The sequence below is a fragment of the Canis lupus genome, chromosome 2 (assembly GCF_003254725.2).
Source record: "Canis lupus dingo isolate Sandy chromosome 2, ASM325472v2, whole genome shotgun sequence".
Classification (NCBI taxonomy): domain Eukaryota; kingdom Metazoa; phylum Chordata; class Mammalia; order Carnivora; family Canidae; genus Canis; species Canis lupus.
This window is the reverse complement of record NC_064244.1, coordinates 34662966-34678707: the sequence shown is the minus strand read 5'-3', so window position 1 is coordinate 34678707 and position 15742 is coordinate 34662966. Positions and strand designations below refer to the sequence as shown.

Genomic DNA, 15742 nt, shown 5'->3' with positions numbered 1-15742 from the left:
GTCCTACTGAGATAAGAGTGGAATGGCATTGATCTATGATGATCTATGCTCCTTCTCCTTTTCCTTTTCTTTCTTTTTTTTAAAAAAGATTTTATTTATTTGAGAGAGAGTGAGTGAAAGAGATGGCAAGAGCAGGGGCAGAGGGAGAGGAAGAAACAGATTCCCTGCTGAGCAGAGAGCCCAATGTGAGGCTCAATCCCAGGACCCTGGGATCACGACCTGAGCCGAAGGCAGATGCTCCCTGATCGACTGAGTCACTCAGGCACCCTCCCTCTGCTTTTTTCACTGTGAACTGTGAGTAACAAGCGCTAAATGCAGAGGCAGAAAAGGCTCCTCTCCAGTCCACATGCTCAAGTACAGGTCTCCTGGCAATGAACTCTCTTATGACCCTTCCCTAGAGGCCCCTAGGCTCTAGCCAATGCTTGACCTGAATATGTTTCTCCGAATTAGGCAATGACCTTCTCAACTCAAAGTTGACAGCCTCTGTGAAAATGAATATTTCAAGTTCTTTTGGAATCTGGGCTGTTTCTCTGAAAATATTTGTCATTAAAGATCCTTGCTATTGCTGGGGACAGGCTTTCATTTCTAGTTTACTAGAATCAGTGAAGGCTTCATGCAACACTTGATAGAGCTACAAAGCTTAAAGTAATTACAAGCCATTAGCTCTCCTCTGCCTTCAACCCAGGTTATAAGTAGGTCCTTTTTGTCCAAGCACCTCCCAGGGAGGGGCACTATGCCCATGAATTCCAAACATCAAACAATCCAAGCCATCTTTCTGAAGTATAGACTCTCACCCTCCACTTCTTTGCCACAGGGCTCCCAGGCTACACAGGTAACCTGTCATCTTTGAGCCAAGTCAGGTGGCAGACTTGGTGACTCCCACCCTTCCTTGGTCTTTTGAGACACTAGAATTTTCCCAGTAGAAACCTGAATTTCCCTTTGGATAAGGGGCTTAAAAGTTTATCTACAAACTATGGTGTATAGACAACACTAGAAGAAAAGATAATTTGGAAACTCATGTCCCGTGCAACACTCTTAAACAAAAGAAAGATAAATGTGTATTATTTTCCTAAGACATTATTTAAAAGTTGTTTCTCATGATGAAATTTTTAGGGGCCAGACTGTATGCTCCAGTGACACATTAAATGGATCGATGATAACCTAAGGAACTATAATGAGTAACCATTTCCTGACCCTGCATAGCTGCTTGCCTGCATCTGTGGGATTTGAAGGAAAATGGAGCCAGAGGGAAGAGCTCTTGCTACTCTTCTCTCCTCACTATAGCCTTTAAATGTATGCCCAGGAACATACACTGGAGTGCACACGGGACTGTATTTTCAGGAAGCATAGGAACTCTGTTTGGAGCTATGTTTAAGGAAGAAATCTATTTATTATGTATCATGGTCCCAACCCTGACTGTATTTGGCCCAGAGCTAACCAATCCTGGAAAAAATGGTGTAGGAAAAGTAAGAGAGGTGAAAGAAACACAGGGTGGAGGGAAGGAACTATCTCAGAATCTATTTATTAAGCAGAAATGTTTAATTTTGAAAAAACTGGAAAGTTTTCATTCTAGTTTTTTATTTACATGACCATTGAAAATACAAAGTGCAGGTTGTTCTTCTAAGGAGGAGGCAAAGGTGAATGAATGAAGCCAGCAAAGACTTAAGCTTCATAGCTTCTCCTAGGTAGAAGATTCTAACTCTCCTTTCCCACCCTATCTTGTTCTCTCTCTCCAGGCCAGGTCAGAACACAAAACATAAACTACACAGAGAACTCCAACAGATAGGATGAGCACCAGACTCTCAGAAAGTAAAAGTGCATCTTCTAAGGACTCCTGTTCCTCTAAGCTAAAGACCTCTAAGCCAGGCTGGCACTCTGGCCCTGAGATGCAGGTGGGAGTGGAGGATGCCAATGAGGGAGCTGCCTCACACGCACAGATCCCTGATCTCATTTTTTTTCCTAATAAGGATCTGTACACACCTCCCAGGATTGTCATTACCATGACAACAGCAGAAGTTGAGGGCGAGCAGGTTAGTGCAACAACAAGCTTCTAAATTCTCAAACAAGGCCTAAGGCTGCACTCACTCATGAAGTGGAAAAATTCATCTTGGCAGCACTCCTAAACAGATTCCAAAAAACTTAAAGATCGTGGCTTCATTCTGGAGAAGAATCAGAGATGGAGTCTACACAAAGCCCCTTCATGGAAAGTTATTTTGTCAGAGAGTAGGAATCCCTAAACAAATAAAAGCTTGAATCCCCCCACAAAACTAAGGTGTGTAAATTGTATCCATCTTCCACAAAGAGATATGGCAAACTACGGCAAAAACAACCCGCCAGGAACATTAAAAACAAAAAAACAAAAAAACAAAAAACAGGCTCATTAAGAAAAATATCAAAAAAAGAAAAAAAAAAGAAAAATATCTAGAGGGGCGCCTGCTTGGCTCACTTGGGTTGGGTGTTTGCCTCCTGCTTAGGTTGTGATCTTAGAGTCCTGGGATCAGAGACCACATCAGTCTCCCTGCTCAGCAGGGAGTCTGCTTCTCCTTCTGCCCCTCCACCCTGTTCATGCCCTCTCCCTCTTTCACCCTGTCTCTCTCGCTCTCTATCCCTCAAGTAAATAAATAAAATCCTTTAAAAAAAAAAAGAAAAAAAGAAAAAGGAAAAATCTCTAGAATAGAGACTACTGAGAACAACTCAGACCTCAATTCTCAATGTGAAAGGTAGACTCATACCTTGAAAAATGACAAAAATAATTGCCATCTACCAACCATTATTCTCTAGGTTCTGTAACATGTGTGCATTATCTCGTTTAATTCTTATAACAACCTTATTAGGTAGACACTACCATTATCTCCATCTTACAGAGAAATTAGGAATCAGAAAAGTTAAATAAAGGACTTGGAACTGCAAAGTGGCAGAGCTAGAATTCAAAGGAGGGTTACTCTGGAGCCTGAATTCTTAGGGATTTTCTCTCTGATGTAAGGAAAGGCCTACTGCTTCCTGCATGAATCGTAAGTCGATGCCTTCCTCACATGATTTCTGAGCCTTCAAAGATATCAGACAAGCTCAGGAATATTTACCCTTGATTCTACACCAGTTCTTAAACTTTGGGGGTACATCGGTATAACATGGAGGGCTGGTTGAACACAGATTTCTGGGCCCAACTCTGAGAATTTCTGATTCAGTAGGAATTAGTGTGGCTGCTCCAAGTATTGTACTTGGAGAACCACTGTCTGGTCACTCTAAACTGAGGTCCCCTAAGTCTCACTGCCTTAGTCACCTTGCCTGCCTAATTAATCTTTTCACTGCTTAAGTCCCGGATCCCCTGGGGTCTTCCCTGATAAGCCCTAAGTGTTATCTTTGGCAGTGCTGTGTGGTTTTGGAATTCCCTGAGCTCTTTTGAAAATACTATTTCCCACTCCAGAAATAATCTACTGTTGCCTTAGGTAATGAAATGTAGAAAGTGGGGGCCAGAAGAACTGGTAAGAGTTACCAGAGCAGCCTGGTGCCCTGAAGCCAGTCTTTTTAGTAGTCTTTTTATAACCTCTCGGGATTCTCTCTAGGAACTGATCACAAGAGGGCACTCATTAAAACCTCTTCAGAACATTCACCCTGATAAAGTGAGTTGTAAACGTGACTGACTGGCCCTTTAATACCGCTCCCCGACAAACACAGCCCTCTCTGAAGAAGTGGCTGTAACTGGAGGTCAGGCTCTCCCTTCTCAGCCCATTTTCTTTCTCTGCTCAGTCTCCTTGGAAGGTGCTAAGGAAGAAGCCCTTTTAGTCCAGGTCTGCTCACACGGAGGAGAGGCTGGATCTAGAACAGGGCCAGTAATCGGGATTAACCCCATTTGATGCCTGATTTGTTAATCCTGCAGGAAACATCACCTGGTGATGTCCCCATTGATCCTTTCAGAGATCCTTTCAGACATCTTCTCTTAGTTTTTTTGTGGACTGTGAAGATAAATGAACAGTTTAATGTCAAAGCAGAAGAATTCATCAATGCAGGAAAAACAACTCCAAGAAGACATGTGAATGAGGACTGGTGCACAGCAGGCCTCTCTCTGTCTTCATGCAGGGGGCTACAGCTATTTTAGGTGTGAGAAGGTAGTGGTTCGTTAGTGGGGGTTGCAGACATAAGTGTAAGGAGACCCAGGCAACAGGAAGAAGCCTTCTGGAAGCAACTGCACCTTCATCCTGAAGCACTAAGCAAAAGAATCAATGAAAGGCAGGCTCTTGGGACCAGAAACAACCATGTTTTTTGAAGGAGTTTCCTTTTCTTTGGGCAAAACTAATGAAGCCTCCTTATTCCATCTACAGAAGGGCAGCTGGCATAGGGGCTAGGGAGAGTGCCTGGACTGTAGAGATGTCAGGATGATCCAGACAACCTTAGAGGGAGGTATCTGGGTCCAGAAATGAGAATTACTGAATTATGGCCACTAGGTTATCAGCCAAGGCCACATCACAGATTGCACAAAACTATTCCGGAAAAAAAGAGAGAGAGAAAATTAGGCACTTATTAATATTATATGTCTAGCATTATTTTCAGCTCTTTCTTTCTTCTTTAGTTATCATGGCAACTCACTAAGATAGGTATTATCATTATACCAGGTTTACAGATGGGATAATTAAGAAAACATGAATTTAAACAATTTTCTTATGTTCACCTAGCAAGGAAGTCTGGACTTGCAATTCAATTCAGATCTGATTCCAAATCATGATCTTGATCCTTATGCATATTCCCTACTTTTTTTTTTTTTTTTAAAGATTTTATTTATTTATTCACGATAGTCACACAGAGAGAGACAGAGAGGCAGAGACACAGGCAGAGGGAGAAGCAGGCTCCATGCACCGGGAGCCCGACGCGGGATTCGATCCCGGGTCTCCAGGATCGCGCCCTGGGCCAAAGGCAGGCGCCAAACCGCTGCGCCACCCAGGGATCCCCTGCATATTCCCTACTAACAGTGCAGAACATATTTTGAATTCTAAAACCTAAAAGTGTCAAAAGGACAGAGCAGAGGGCAGAGGCACATCCCTTTGACTTCATGTCACTGGTGGGGAAGTGGTGTTGAAAAGTATGGTTGGGTCATCCATGAATGAGTACTTGAAAGATGTAAGCTCTGTCCAGCTCAGTCCATGAGGACTGTGACTTATGAGTCAGGAGCCATCACAGCCTGGAAAGAAGGGTTTAGACAAGACGGGTTGAGACAATAGGTAAGGGAAGTAGTGGAGACTCCTTCCTTATTTTCTGTCCAGAGGATGGGTTCCTAACATTCTTTCAAATCTGAAGGAGAGACCTGGGCCAGGGGCAGATGAAATAATCAGCAGATGGTTCCTATTGTACATTTGCCTAGGAATATACAACCTTCCCCCAGCATCACTCGTGAAAGGGAAAATGTATTCAAACCTAGTTCCTTGGGGATCCCTGGGTGGCGCAGCGGTTTGGCGCCTGCCTTTGGCCCAGGGCGCGATCCTGGAGACCCGGGATCGAATCCCACATCAGGCTCCTGGTGCATGGAGCCTGCTTCTCCCTCTGCCTGTGTCTCTGCCTCTCTCTCTCTCTCTCTCTGTGACTATCATAAATAAATAAAAATTAAAAAAAAAAAAAAAAAAAAAAAAAAAAAAAAAAAAACCTAGTTCCTGGCTCACTCACCAGACTGACCTACAAAGCCTCTGTGAGAGCAAGAAAAGCCCTGAAATTAAGGCAGGTGAGCAGGGCATGGCTGTAGCCACTTTCACAGGAAGGCTCTTACCATTCCAGATGCCTCCCATCCTGCAATACTTGGCAGCCTAATACCACTTCCTCCTCCATCACTTCTTCACTCTATCACTAGCATTGGGGTTGCAGATTTGTCAATGAACTATTTAATGTTCTTCTCCTTGCCATCTGGCAATATTAACTCTCTAATGAATTGCTTTAATTTGTGTATTTTTTTTTTTTTTACAAATGTGACTTTTAGTTGAATCATGCAACATTCATAAATAGCAAATGCTGGCTGATTAGAATCAACAAAAGTCCTTAGAATTGCCAGCAAAAATGGGCCCTTAGCTACATGTTATTCAGATAGCAGAATCATTTGAAAGGCACCTGGTTATTTTTGGAAAGAATGTTTCACACGCACACTTATGTCATCTGTAATGTATCTATGTATGTATTTGAATTTGGATGGATTCTTGCAAGTCAGCCATGCTAGGAATATAAGTGCTACATACACGTAGATTTGGAGCTAGATACACTTGAGTTTGAATCCTACCTCTGCCACTTACAAACTACATGACCCTGGGTATGTTTCTTACCCTCTCTGTGTCTCTAGTTTCTCATATGTAAGATAGACATAATAAATCCCTTGCAAGATTGTCATGGGGAATAAAAGACATCAGACATATAATGTGCTCGGCACATGTCCGGGTAGATTATGGCTCAACAATTAGTAACTATTATCATCATCATGATGTTCTACTAATAGAGGATTATGATAGACACCATTTGCAGTCTCTGTATTCCTTCCTTTCTGAAAAAACTACCACAGGGATGGGCCTACAAAGCCATATTTTTTATTATATGACATTACTTTATTGATTAGGCCAGAATAAGGAAACTAAGGAAATGTGAATTAAAAGAATTTTTCTATGCTCTCATCAAACCCAGCCATTGGGTTTTTGGTCCAATCTGGCAGATTCTATTTCCTGAAAGTATGGATTAGGAATCAGTCCCCAATGGTCCTCTAAACTAAGAAACTGTAAGATGGTCATGTGTGCAAATGTACATATCAAGACAGTAAAAAATCGGTCTGCAGAATGATGTAGATAAGCAGAAAGAAGCAGATCTGACTTTGACTTGAAGTCAAAGAGAGTGGTGCCTTGGTTTTCATAACTTTCCACTTCCATGAGAAACTCCACTGCATCTGTCTATGTATATATCTCCTTATCTCTCTATGTATCTCCTTCCCTTTTGCTTAACCACTTTGAATGGGTTTCTATTGTCTTCAACCAAAAGATCTTTGCTAACTGTGTCATCTCTGTGAATGAAGACACCAGATCTTCTCCACATGGCTCAGATAGCCTAAGCACGTGAAAGATGCCTGGTTATTTTACAAAAGAACTTTACACACACACACACCCTTATGGTCTCTGTTTCAATTCTTGAAGGAAATGAAGTAGAAAATCAAAATAATCATGGATATATGTAAGGAAGTCATACATGTAAGGAAAAGAAGAAAAACTAGAAAGAAAGCCATTAACATTTTTGGTCTTAAAAAAACAAGTCATCTGATTGCCTTTGAGAACCCAATCAAGAAGAGAGAGACCTTGGGTCTTTACCTGGTGTTGCACTGGATACTGTTGGCCACTGCTGATCAGGCCCTCCTGGACCAGCCCGTAGAATGCCAGCCTCCTCTAGGTGCACAGAGCTGAGTAAACACACAGACCCAGATAATGGTTAGACCATAAATGACTTTCCAGATCTCCTTCCACCCAGAGAAAGTACATGCATCTCTGAAGGCAGGGCTCCAGCTAACACATTCTACTCATACTTGAACTGAAGCAATTACTGCTGAGCAGTTACCTTACATAAACAGCAAAAGCACTGCTGACTTACTGCTTGCTATACTATTCTGGCAATAAACACATTTTATCTTTATGGCAATTTTGGTTGTCATTAATGCCACGTGGTGTTCACTAAATCTAACAGGAAGCCCATCAGAGGGCTAATGCCGTTTTAACATCTTAATGCTGTAGCAGATGAAGAGAGCTTGTTCTCAGAAGCCCCAGGCCTCTCTTGCTGATTTTGTTTCTGAGTCATCTATAGCAAAGACAAAAACACATGAAAACCATTTGCTGACAACTATAGCATTATTCCAATTTAGTTGCCCAATTACTTCTTAAGCTTATTTTCTGTTTTACTTTCTGTATCTTTTACTTAATAGATAGACAACCCACTCTATATTTCCTGGGACTTGAGGAAGTCTATCACCACCACCCCCAGATCCCAATTCAGAAGAGATTAATTCAGCATCAGATATTGCAGGGAGAGATGAACTGGGACACCCTTAGAGGCAAACAGAAATAGAACATAAACAATTCAAGGATGGAGCAAACATCATAATGCTAGCACATAGTAGACCTTCATGTATTTGTGGGATGGATGAATGAAGGAAAAAACAAATGGAATCCAAAGAGTAAACATCATACAAGAAAATCATCACCAGAATCAGTATTCTTTTCAAAAAGACATTGGTTCATCTTGCAAATTAAGTTACTAAAACAAAATTTATACTATTGTCTAAAGGGGTTATATGAGGCAGCAGAAGCAGACAATCTTGAACTATAGTGGGGGAAGCCCAACTATCAATTAAATATACTTTCACTTGTGACTCTGAATAACATATCTAATAAAAATTCATTCATTAAGCTCTGTCCTATTGTTATTCTTCCCTTCATCTACATCCTAGAATCTTTTCTTTTTTCCCCCCAAATATTAATATCCTTCATGTGTTCCCAGATTCTACCAGCAAATTATATGGGTTCAATCAGATTCATTCTGAAGATATAACTACCCTGGAACCACATCAACTCAAAGCAGAAATTTTCAAAGGAACAGTTATATGGTGTCTGAGGCTGGAATGGCCAAGAAGCCAAGCACATGTGTAAAAAGAGAAGAGTATTCTTTAAGTTTACAGCTCGGATACATGTTCAGTGTATTATACTGCAAGGAATAAATTATATTTAGCTTCAATTTTTAAAAAGATTTTATTTATTTACTCATGAAAGACAGACAGAGAGAGAAAGAGAGAGAGAGAGAGAGAGAAAGGCAGAGACACAGGCAGAGGGAGAAGCAGGCTCCATGCAGGGAGCCCGATGTGGGACTCGATTCCAGGACTCCAGGATCATGCCCTGGACTGAAGGTGGCGCTAAACCGCTGAGCCACCCGGGCTGCCCAGCTTCAATTTTATTTCATTTCTTATCTTACTTATATCTCATGGTATCTTAATTGAAATCTGAATAGGAGCACACTTGCCTTTTTTTTTTCCCCATTTGAAAATGGAATAAGGAAGTTGTGGGTTTTAGCATTTTATTTCAAATATACTTTTTAAGGTACATCTCATGGCTTTGATACTTTTTAAGTACAGCACTAATTCAACTAGGATGGAAAAGCTGGTATGATAAACTATGCCTTTTCCTACTGTACAGTTTGCAACACTAGCTCAGATGCAGGCAAAAGGAGAAACCAGTCACTAACAAATATAAAGAGTCTTCCTGGGCAGCCCAGGTGGCTCAACAGTTTAGCGCCACCTTCAGCCCAGGGCATGATCCTGGAGACCCAGGATCGAGTCCCATGTCCCTGGCATGGAGCCTGCTTCTCTCTCTGCCTGTGTCTCTGCCTCTCTCTTTGTATGTGTCTCTCATGAATAAAAAAAAAGAGTCTTCCTGACACCACATTACAGCATCTGCCCAAGTATTTCTGGACTAAAATTGCAACCCAGGTTCCAATATGACATTTCACTATGCCAACTACTAATCTTCTGGCCTTCACTGGTTGCTTCTTGTTCAGGAATAGCCCCCATTATAATGATTTCCGCCTAACTTGTAATGTAAGGCTTGAGAATACGTTAATTTTACTTTAATGCATTTTTAAATGGTTTTAAAACTAATTTTTCATTAACTTAACACATACCATGTGAGCTCTCTCTTTAGAAATTGATGTAAGTTTGGTAAAGATCTAGTTATGTGTTACCCAGACATTTTGAGGGGCTTAAGTTTAGAGTTTATTCCTTCTTTAAAACTAAATCCTGTTGGTAGTAGTGATCATTAGTTTCTTGGTTTTCAGGCACTCTAAAATAAAGAATCTTTTATTTGGCCCTATGGCATTAAATCAGCTCTGGGGGGGATCCCCAGGTGGCGCAGTGGTTTAGCGCCTGCCTTTGGCCCAGGGCGCGATCCTGGAGACCCGGGATCGAGTCCCACATCGGGATCCCGGTTCATGGAGCCTGCTTCTCCCTCTGCCTGTGTCTCTGCCTCTCTCTCTCTCTCTCTCTCTCTCTCTCTCTCTCTCTCTGTGACTATCATAAAAAAAAAAATCAGCTCTGGGAATAATGGTAGTTAATCAATTACTGTCAAAGAGACAAAATAGAGAAAGCAAAATCATACTTAATCTGAATCTTAGAGTAATGCTATTACTGTAGGTTCATTTAAAATAAGATAGATTTGGTCTCCAGATATTCAATAAAGTCCTTTCACAAGGCTCATCCTCTGAAGAGCCCAGGCCATTGATGGCAATGAGAGAGTAACAAGATGGAAAAGGAGTTCTAATATGGGTGAACATGAACAAGAAAAACAGACAATTATTGTGGTTGATAAGATATAAGAGTTGATATGTGACAGAAAACCAAAGTAGACAACACGTACCTATACTTAGGTCTAAATGCATCAGGTATTAATTTCTAAGGGAGGGACATAAAGTATAGATGAGAAGGGATCATTATTTCCTCATAGAATTCTGATGAAGGAATATACGCAGCAGCCTGTCTCTGTAATTTTGCAGGGAGTTCTCACCTGCCAGCACTTGATAAACATTTGGCACTATTTCCAATGTTTCAAGGAATAGACTTGGAGACAAACGGAACTATATTCCCCTAGCAAAGTATCTAAAGCTTCTCAGTTTGACAGCAGTTTCCAGCCTCTAGACACAGAACGTGTCTGAGCCATGCAAAGTTAGTTGTTCTGATTGAAAAAAGTAAGGAAATACATACCTGTGCATTCCTGCTCGTAGGGAGGCAGAGTAACGCCAGTCAGGGTTGGGCTGTCGTGGCTGTAAAATCACAAAGGGGGGTTTTGTTAATAAGGCAAAACAATGATCTCCCAGTGATTGATTAGCTGTTTCTAAAATATTTCCATGTATCTGAAAAAAGTATTGAAGGAGCAATGTGCAACTCTAAGATGATATCTGTATATATAGCACTTGAGGAGAAAATTAGCTCATCAGGGTCTTTACGCAGACTCAAGACCATGGAAAAACCAGATTTAATGATGCTGTGAGGACCAGCTGTGGCTTTGCTTTGCTCAAAACAGGTCTCTGTTCCTAAAGCAGCACTGCGGGGAGGGCAGTCTATTTTGAGACAGGGAAAGCTTTCATTGTTTTTGCTTTCAAATGCCTTACTAAAGGAATATCTCCAATTTGGTATTCTAGATCTAACAGGGTACACAGCCACAGAAGTTCTGCTGGTCTGGCTGGACTGCAGAGGACTGCAATCTGCTGCTGGCTTTGCAGACTGCAGCACGTCTGACCCAGGATGGATGAACGGGTACGAACTCCAGCATCCGAGAACCTTCTCTTCTGCTGATTGAAGAGGAATACCGGGGAGAGGAAAACACACCACGACGGGAGTTTGATCTTGTTTTGCTACATAATCCTTTTCATAAAATTGTACTCGTTCCCTGCTTTTCTGAGTGTTTTGCCTCCTCACTCAATTACTGTTCACTCAGCTCTGATTGCTTAACAGGGAGTTGCTGAAACCCAAGAAGCACCTGGCTCACTCTGCACCACCTGTGTACTAGAAAGATCTGCTGTCCTCTGTCCACAGACGGTCACTTCAAAGTGGAGGGGACAAAAAGGAAATTATAGCCCCACCCCCAAAGACTGTTTGAGGAGTCATGGGCTGCGTAGAAGCTACTCAGGAATCAATGCGGACAAAATGAGCCACCATCACTATCTCGTTATTTATTAGCAAAAATTTGTTATTAAAAAAACCTGTGATAGATGTTTTCATGGGCAGAGATTAAAGTGGCTCTGTCACTGAACACTGAAGTCTATTTGAATGGAAAGATGAAGAGATGGAGGTTGTATTCTATAATTTCCTCTGGATTATAATGATCATATTTGGTAGACACAAAGCCACAGTAATATCAATACACTACTTCAAAATGTCAATCATTCTTGTTCTTATCCTTTTTATTGTTTATTCAAAGAAAGCAGAGTATTTCATAAACACCCCTTTTCACAACACCTAGGAAAGAAGTAATTCACATCTCTACTTCCTGACAGACTTTTGGGTGGTTAGATGGTATTTAGAGAGTTAGCCAAAGTCAAGGCCCAGAAAAAGCTACAACTCTAAGATACTTTACCTCAAATGTACCCATACACTAACTGCCCTCTCTGGTCCCTTCCACTTTGCTGGCAAAATATGAATGAATATGCAAACTGCTTCATCCTTGGTTTTTAAGTTCACAGTGTGCTATGGATGTACCATATAGAGTAGCATAAAACTCTACAGATGAAATGAAAGGATTCTCATTTTCTACTGGTGGTGCTGCAGAGAACAAAAGAGAAACTATTTGCAAATCATTCTGTAAACCTGGAACTATGACTGAAATATTTCCTATTAACCCAATCATCACCCTTACCATCAGCAGCCCTAGTATCAACTGTGAGAACCTTCTTTTAATAAAGACTTGGACATCTGTTGCCAGGTAAGTGTTCCCAATTTTTCTGTGAGTGGGTAATATTCATGATGAACACTGCTGCAACTTGATCTTTGGAATGAAAGCATCAACCTCATTTTGCTGAAAGGCACAGTTCTAACAGGACTGACCAAGAACTCAGTTTGCTACACAACCCCACTTCCTCAATGATAATTTGTCATACTGCTATTTTCTGAAATAGTCCATCAGCAACAAGGTGATTCTCAGATTCATTTGCCAGAATCATACTTATGACATGTCTTAGGATAGTTAAGACTGGGCAGGGAAAAGGTAAAGAAGAATATAGAATGTTCTAAGTCTCCACACAATATTAGGCAAAGGGGTAAGCACTTTACATATTATTGCAAGTATCCTAACACTTTTTTTTACACCATAAATTCTATAAAAGGGATATCTCTTTTGTTCATAAAACATATGAATAGCCGTAGATATTCATAATACATAGCTATGTCCTCAGAGCTTAGCAGGGTCCAGGCATTTGGTAGGCCTTTAAAATGTTTTTGAACAAGTGAACTGTCATGCATGATAACATTAATGTACTTAAATCTATAGAAATATGAAATCTGAACTTGGGAAAGATTAGATTACTTGCCTGATTAGTGAGTGTGGCCGATTGTTACATTTAGGTCTCCCTAACACCAAAGTCTGTGGGGTTTTTAAAAAAGATTTATTTATTTGAGAGAGAGAGCAAGCATATGAAGGGGGGTTGGCAAGCAGAGAGAGAGGGAGAGAAAAACTTGAGCAGACTTTATTCTGAGCACAGAGCCTGATGTGGGGCATGATCCTAAGATCATGACCTGAGCCAAAACCAGAGCTACCCACTTAAACGACTGACCCACCCAGGCACCTCACAAAAGTTTGTGTTTTAAATTAATTTATATGGAATGACATATATTGTTAACACTTGAACAACATAGGTTAGAACAGTACGGGGCCACTTATATGTGGATTTTTTTCAATAAGTACCATATAGTATTATAAATGTATTTTCCCCTCCTTATGATGTTCTTAATAACATTTTCTTTCCTCTAGCTTACTTTATTGTAAGAATACAGTATATAATAAATGTAACATGTGTTAACCAACTGTTCATGTTCTCAGTAAGGCTTCTGGGCAACAGTAAGATATCAGTAGTGAAGTTTTTAGGGAGTCAAAATTTATACTTGGATTTTCAACTGTACATGGGCCTGGCACCCCTAACCCTTGTGTTGTTCAAGGGCCAACTGTACTTCCCTTTTTTCCCTTTGTTATATCTGAGTTTCCCAGATATTATTTTTAAATGATACAAAATTTAAAGTAATAAGTGTATATGGGTTTCACAAAAACTTGATTAGAGTTGGAAAAACTCAAGTTTAAAGGTTGACTACTGATATACCTGACACATTAGAAACATGTACTAAGGATTTGAATGAAGTGTGATTGTTTCGTCTGACACTTGGAGAGATGTTCTGTTGTTCTGTTGTTTCAAAGCTTAGTCCTTCAGGAGACTAACAGCCACAAAACTCCAGATGTGGAAAAACTGAATTAGGTAGTCCATATAGGTGACATAGCATTAATGAAGAACAAGAAGCCATTTCAGTTTCTATCAAAATTATAGCAAAGATTTAATGTATCTTGTAACGGTATTATTTATTATTTATACCATAGAATATCTGAACTACAGAAGGATGAATCACCTCTTTTGGGACAAATTTAAAATAGGCTTAAAATACCCTATCTCTGTCAAAAAAAAAAAAAATCATAGGACTACTCAGGAAATGACACTCTTTGTCATGGAAATCCATGTTGAAGCTATCAGTAAATGGCCCTCTGAGACATGAAACTATAAGCAGCATCTTCTTCCCCTTCTCCTTTTTATTAGGACTCTATTAAGGATGTATCTACTGAAGATTTTTCACAGTCATACTTTGTGAACATTGATATGAACTATGATAGGCAGAATCCTAAAATGTCCCCCAAGATCCTCATATCTTGGTATATATGCATTGCATGATCTCCAAGAATAAATATGATGGATCGTACTCTGATTAGGTTATGTTATATGACACATTTGGCTTTAAGACAGGGAAATCAAATCATCTGGGCCGGACTGACCTACTAATCACATGAACCCTTTAAATCTGGGTCTAGAGATCACAGACAGAAATTGGAGAGATTTGAAGCATGAGAGGGATTCCATGTGAGAGAATGTTCTCCAATGTTAGCTCTAAAGATGGAGAGGATCATGAGGCAAGGACCTGAGTACAACCCCTAGGAACCGAAACTGAGAGTGACCTCCAGCCACCAGTATCTAAGTATGTAGTCCACAAAGTAAATTCTGGCAGAAGTAAATTCTGCCAATAGCCCGAGTAAATTTGAAAGCATATTATCCCCCCAAGGCCTCCAGAAGAGAACTCAGCCAAGGTGCCATATTGATTTCAGCTCTGTGAAAACCTAAGCAGAGAATCTACTCATATCATGCAGGACTCTGAGATAAGTGGAAGTTGTTTTTAACCACTAATTTGTGGTAATTTCTTACAAAGCAATAGAAAATGAATATATAAACTGTTGGTCAATAAGGCAAAAAGGAGTATAACATTTAAAATAATCACTGCTGGGGTGCCTGGGTGGCATATTAGTCTTTTTTTTTTTTTTAAGATTCTATTTATTTATGCATGAGAGACAGAGACAGACAGAGAGAGAGAGAGAGAGAGAGGCAGAGACACAGGCAGAGGGAGAAGCAGGCTCTATGCAGGGAGCCTGACATGGGACTCGATCCTGGATCCCCAGGATCACACCCTGGGCTGAAGACAGCACTAAACCGTTGAGCCACCCGGGCTGCCCGCATATTAGTCTTCTAGTAAAGCAAACTGAAAAGATGATAAATATGAGAATTCTAAGTGAAATACTTTCCTCTGAAGTCACCTGCAACCCCCAATCCATGAAGCAGGAAAGTAAAATAAACATAATATTGAAACATACCTAATGGGTTCCAGTACAAGAGAAAGAGCTAGGTTCGCTTAATTCTGGACACACAGCCTGTTAGCACAGGGGTTATTCCCTCACTCACAGTTTTACTTCCCCAGAGCCCAGAGTGCTGACCCTGCAAGGCCAGAAAGGAACTGATGTTGCTTATGTGCCAAGGAACTAACATTTTCCTTCAACTTTGCAATGTCAAATATTTCTTTGCACTTGTCAACCTCAAATTCCTGAAAGAAAAAATTTTCATTTTTAGATGATTTGAAAGATTTGAAATACTGCTAAGGAATCCTCTCACTTTTGATTTT

The 15742-nt window shown here is 40.5% G+C and overlaps 4 protein-coding genes across 12 annotated transcripts in view; all 4 read right to left on the bottom strand.

The window, feature by feature from the left end:
* Positions 1-15742, bottom strand: part of LOC112658873 (protocadherin alpha-C2) — a 162391-nt gene that overhangs the window by 26499 nt on the left and 120150 nt on the right. For all 9 annotated transcript variants that reach the window (XM_035713861.2, XM_025445133.3, XM_025445113.3 and 6 more), the window contains exons 2-3: positions 10748-10806; positions 7320-7408 (exon numbers count right to left, since the gene is read on the bottom strand). In XM_035713861.2, the coding sequence (XP_035569754.1) occupies positions 7320-7408; positions 10748-10806 (148 nt within the window). The remainder of the gene's footprint in view (positions 1-7319; positions 7409-10747; positions 10807-15742) is intronic.
* LOC112658858 (protocadherin alpha-3-like) overlaps positions 7328-15742 on the bottom strand; it is a 145998-nt gene continuing 137583 nt past the window's right edge. The window contains 2 exon segments of the mRNA XM_025445118.3: positions 7328-7408; positions 10748-10806. The gene's annotated coding sequence lies outside the window, so the exon portion shown is untranslated.
* The window catches only part of LOC112658863 (protocadherin alpha-1-like), a 153431-nt gene continuing 145017 nt past the window's right edge, over positions 7329-15742 (bottom strand). The window contains 2 exon segments of the mRNA XM_035713870.2: positions 7329-7408; positions 10748-10806. The gene's annotated coding sequence lies outside the window, so the exon portion shown is untranslated.
* The window catches only part of LOC112658864 (protocadherin alpha-4-like), a 138782-nt gene continuing 130373 nt past the window's right edge, over positions 7334-15742 (bottom strand). Inside the window, 2 exon segments of the mRNA XM_049097434.1 lie at positions 7334-7408; positions 10748-10806. The gene's annotated coding sequence lies outside the window, so the exon portion shown is untranslated.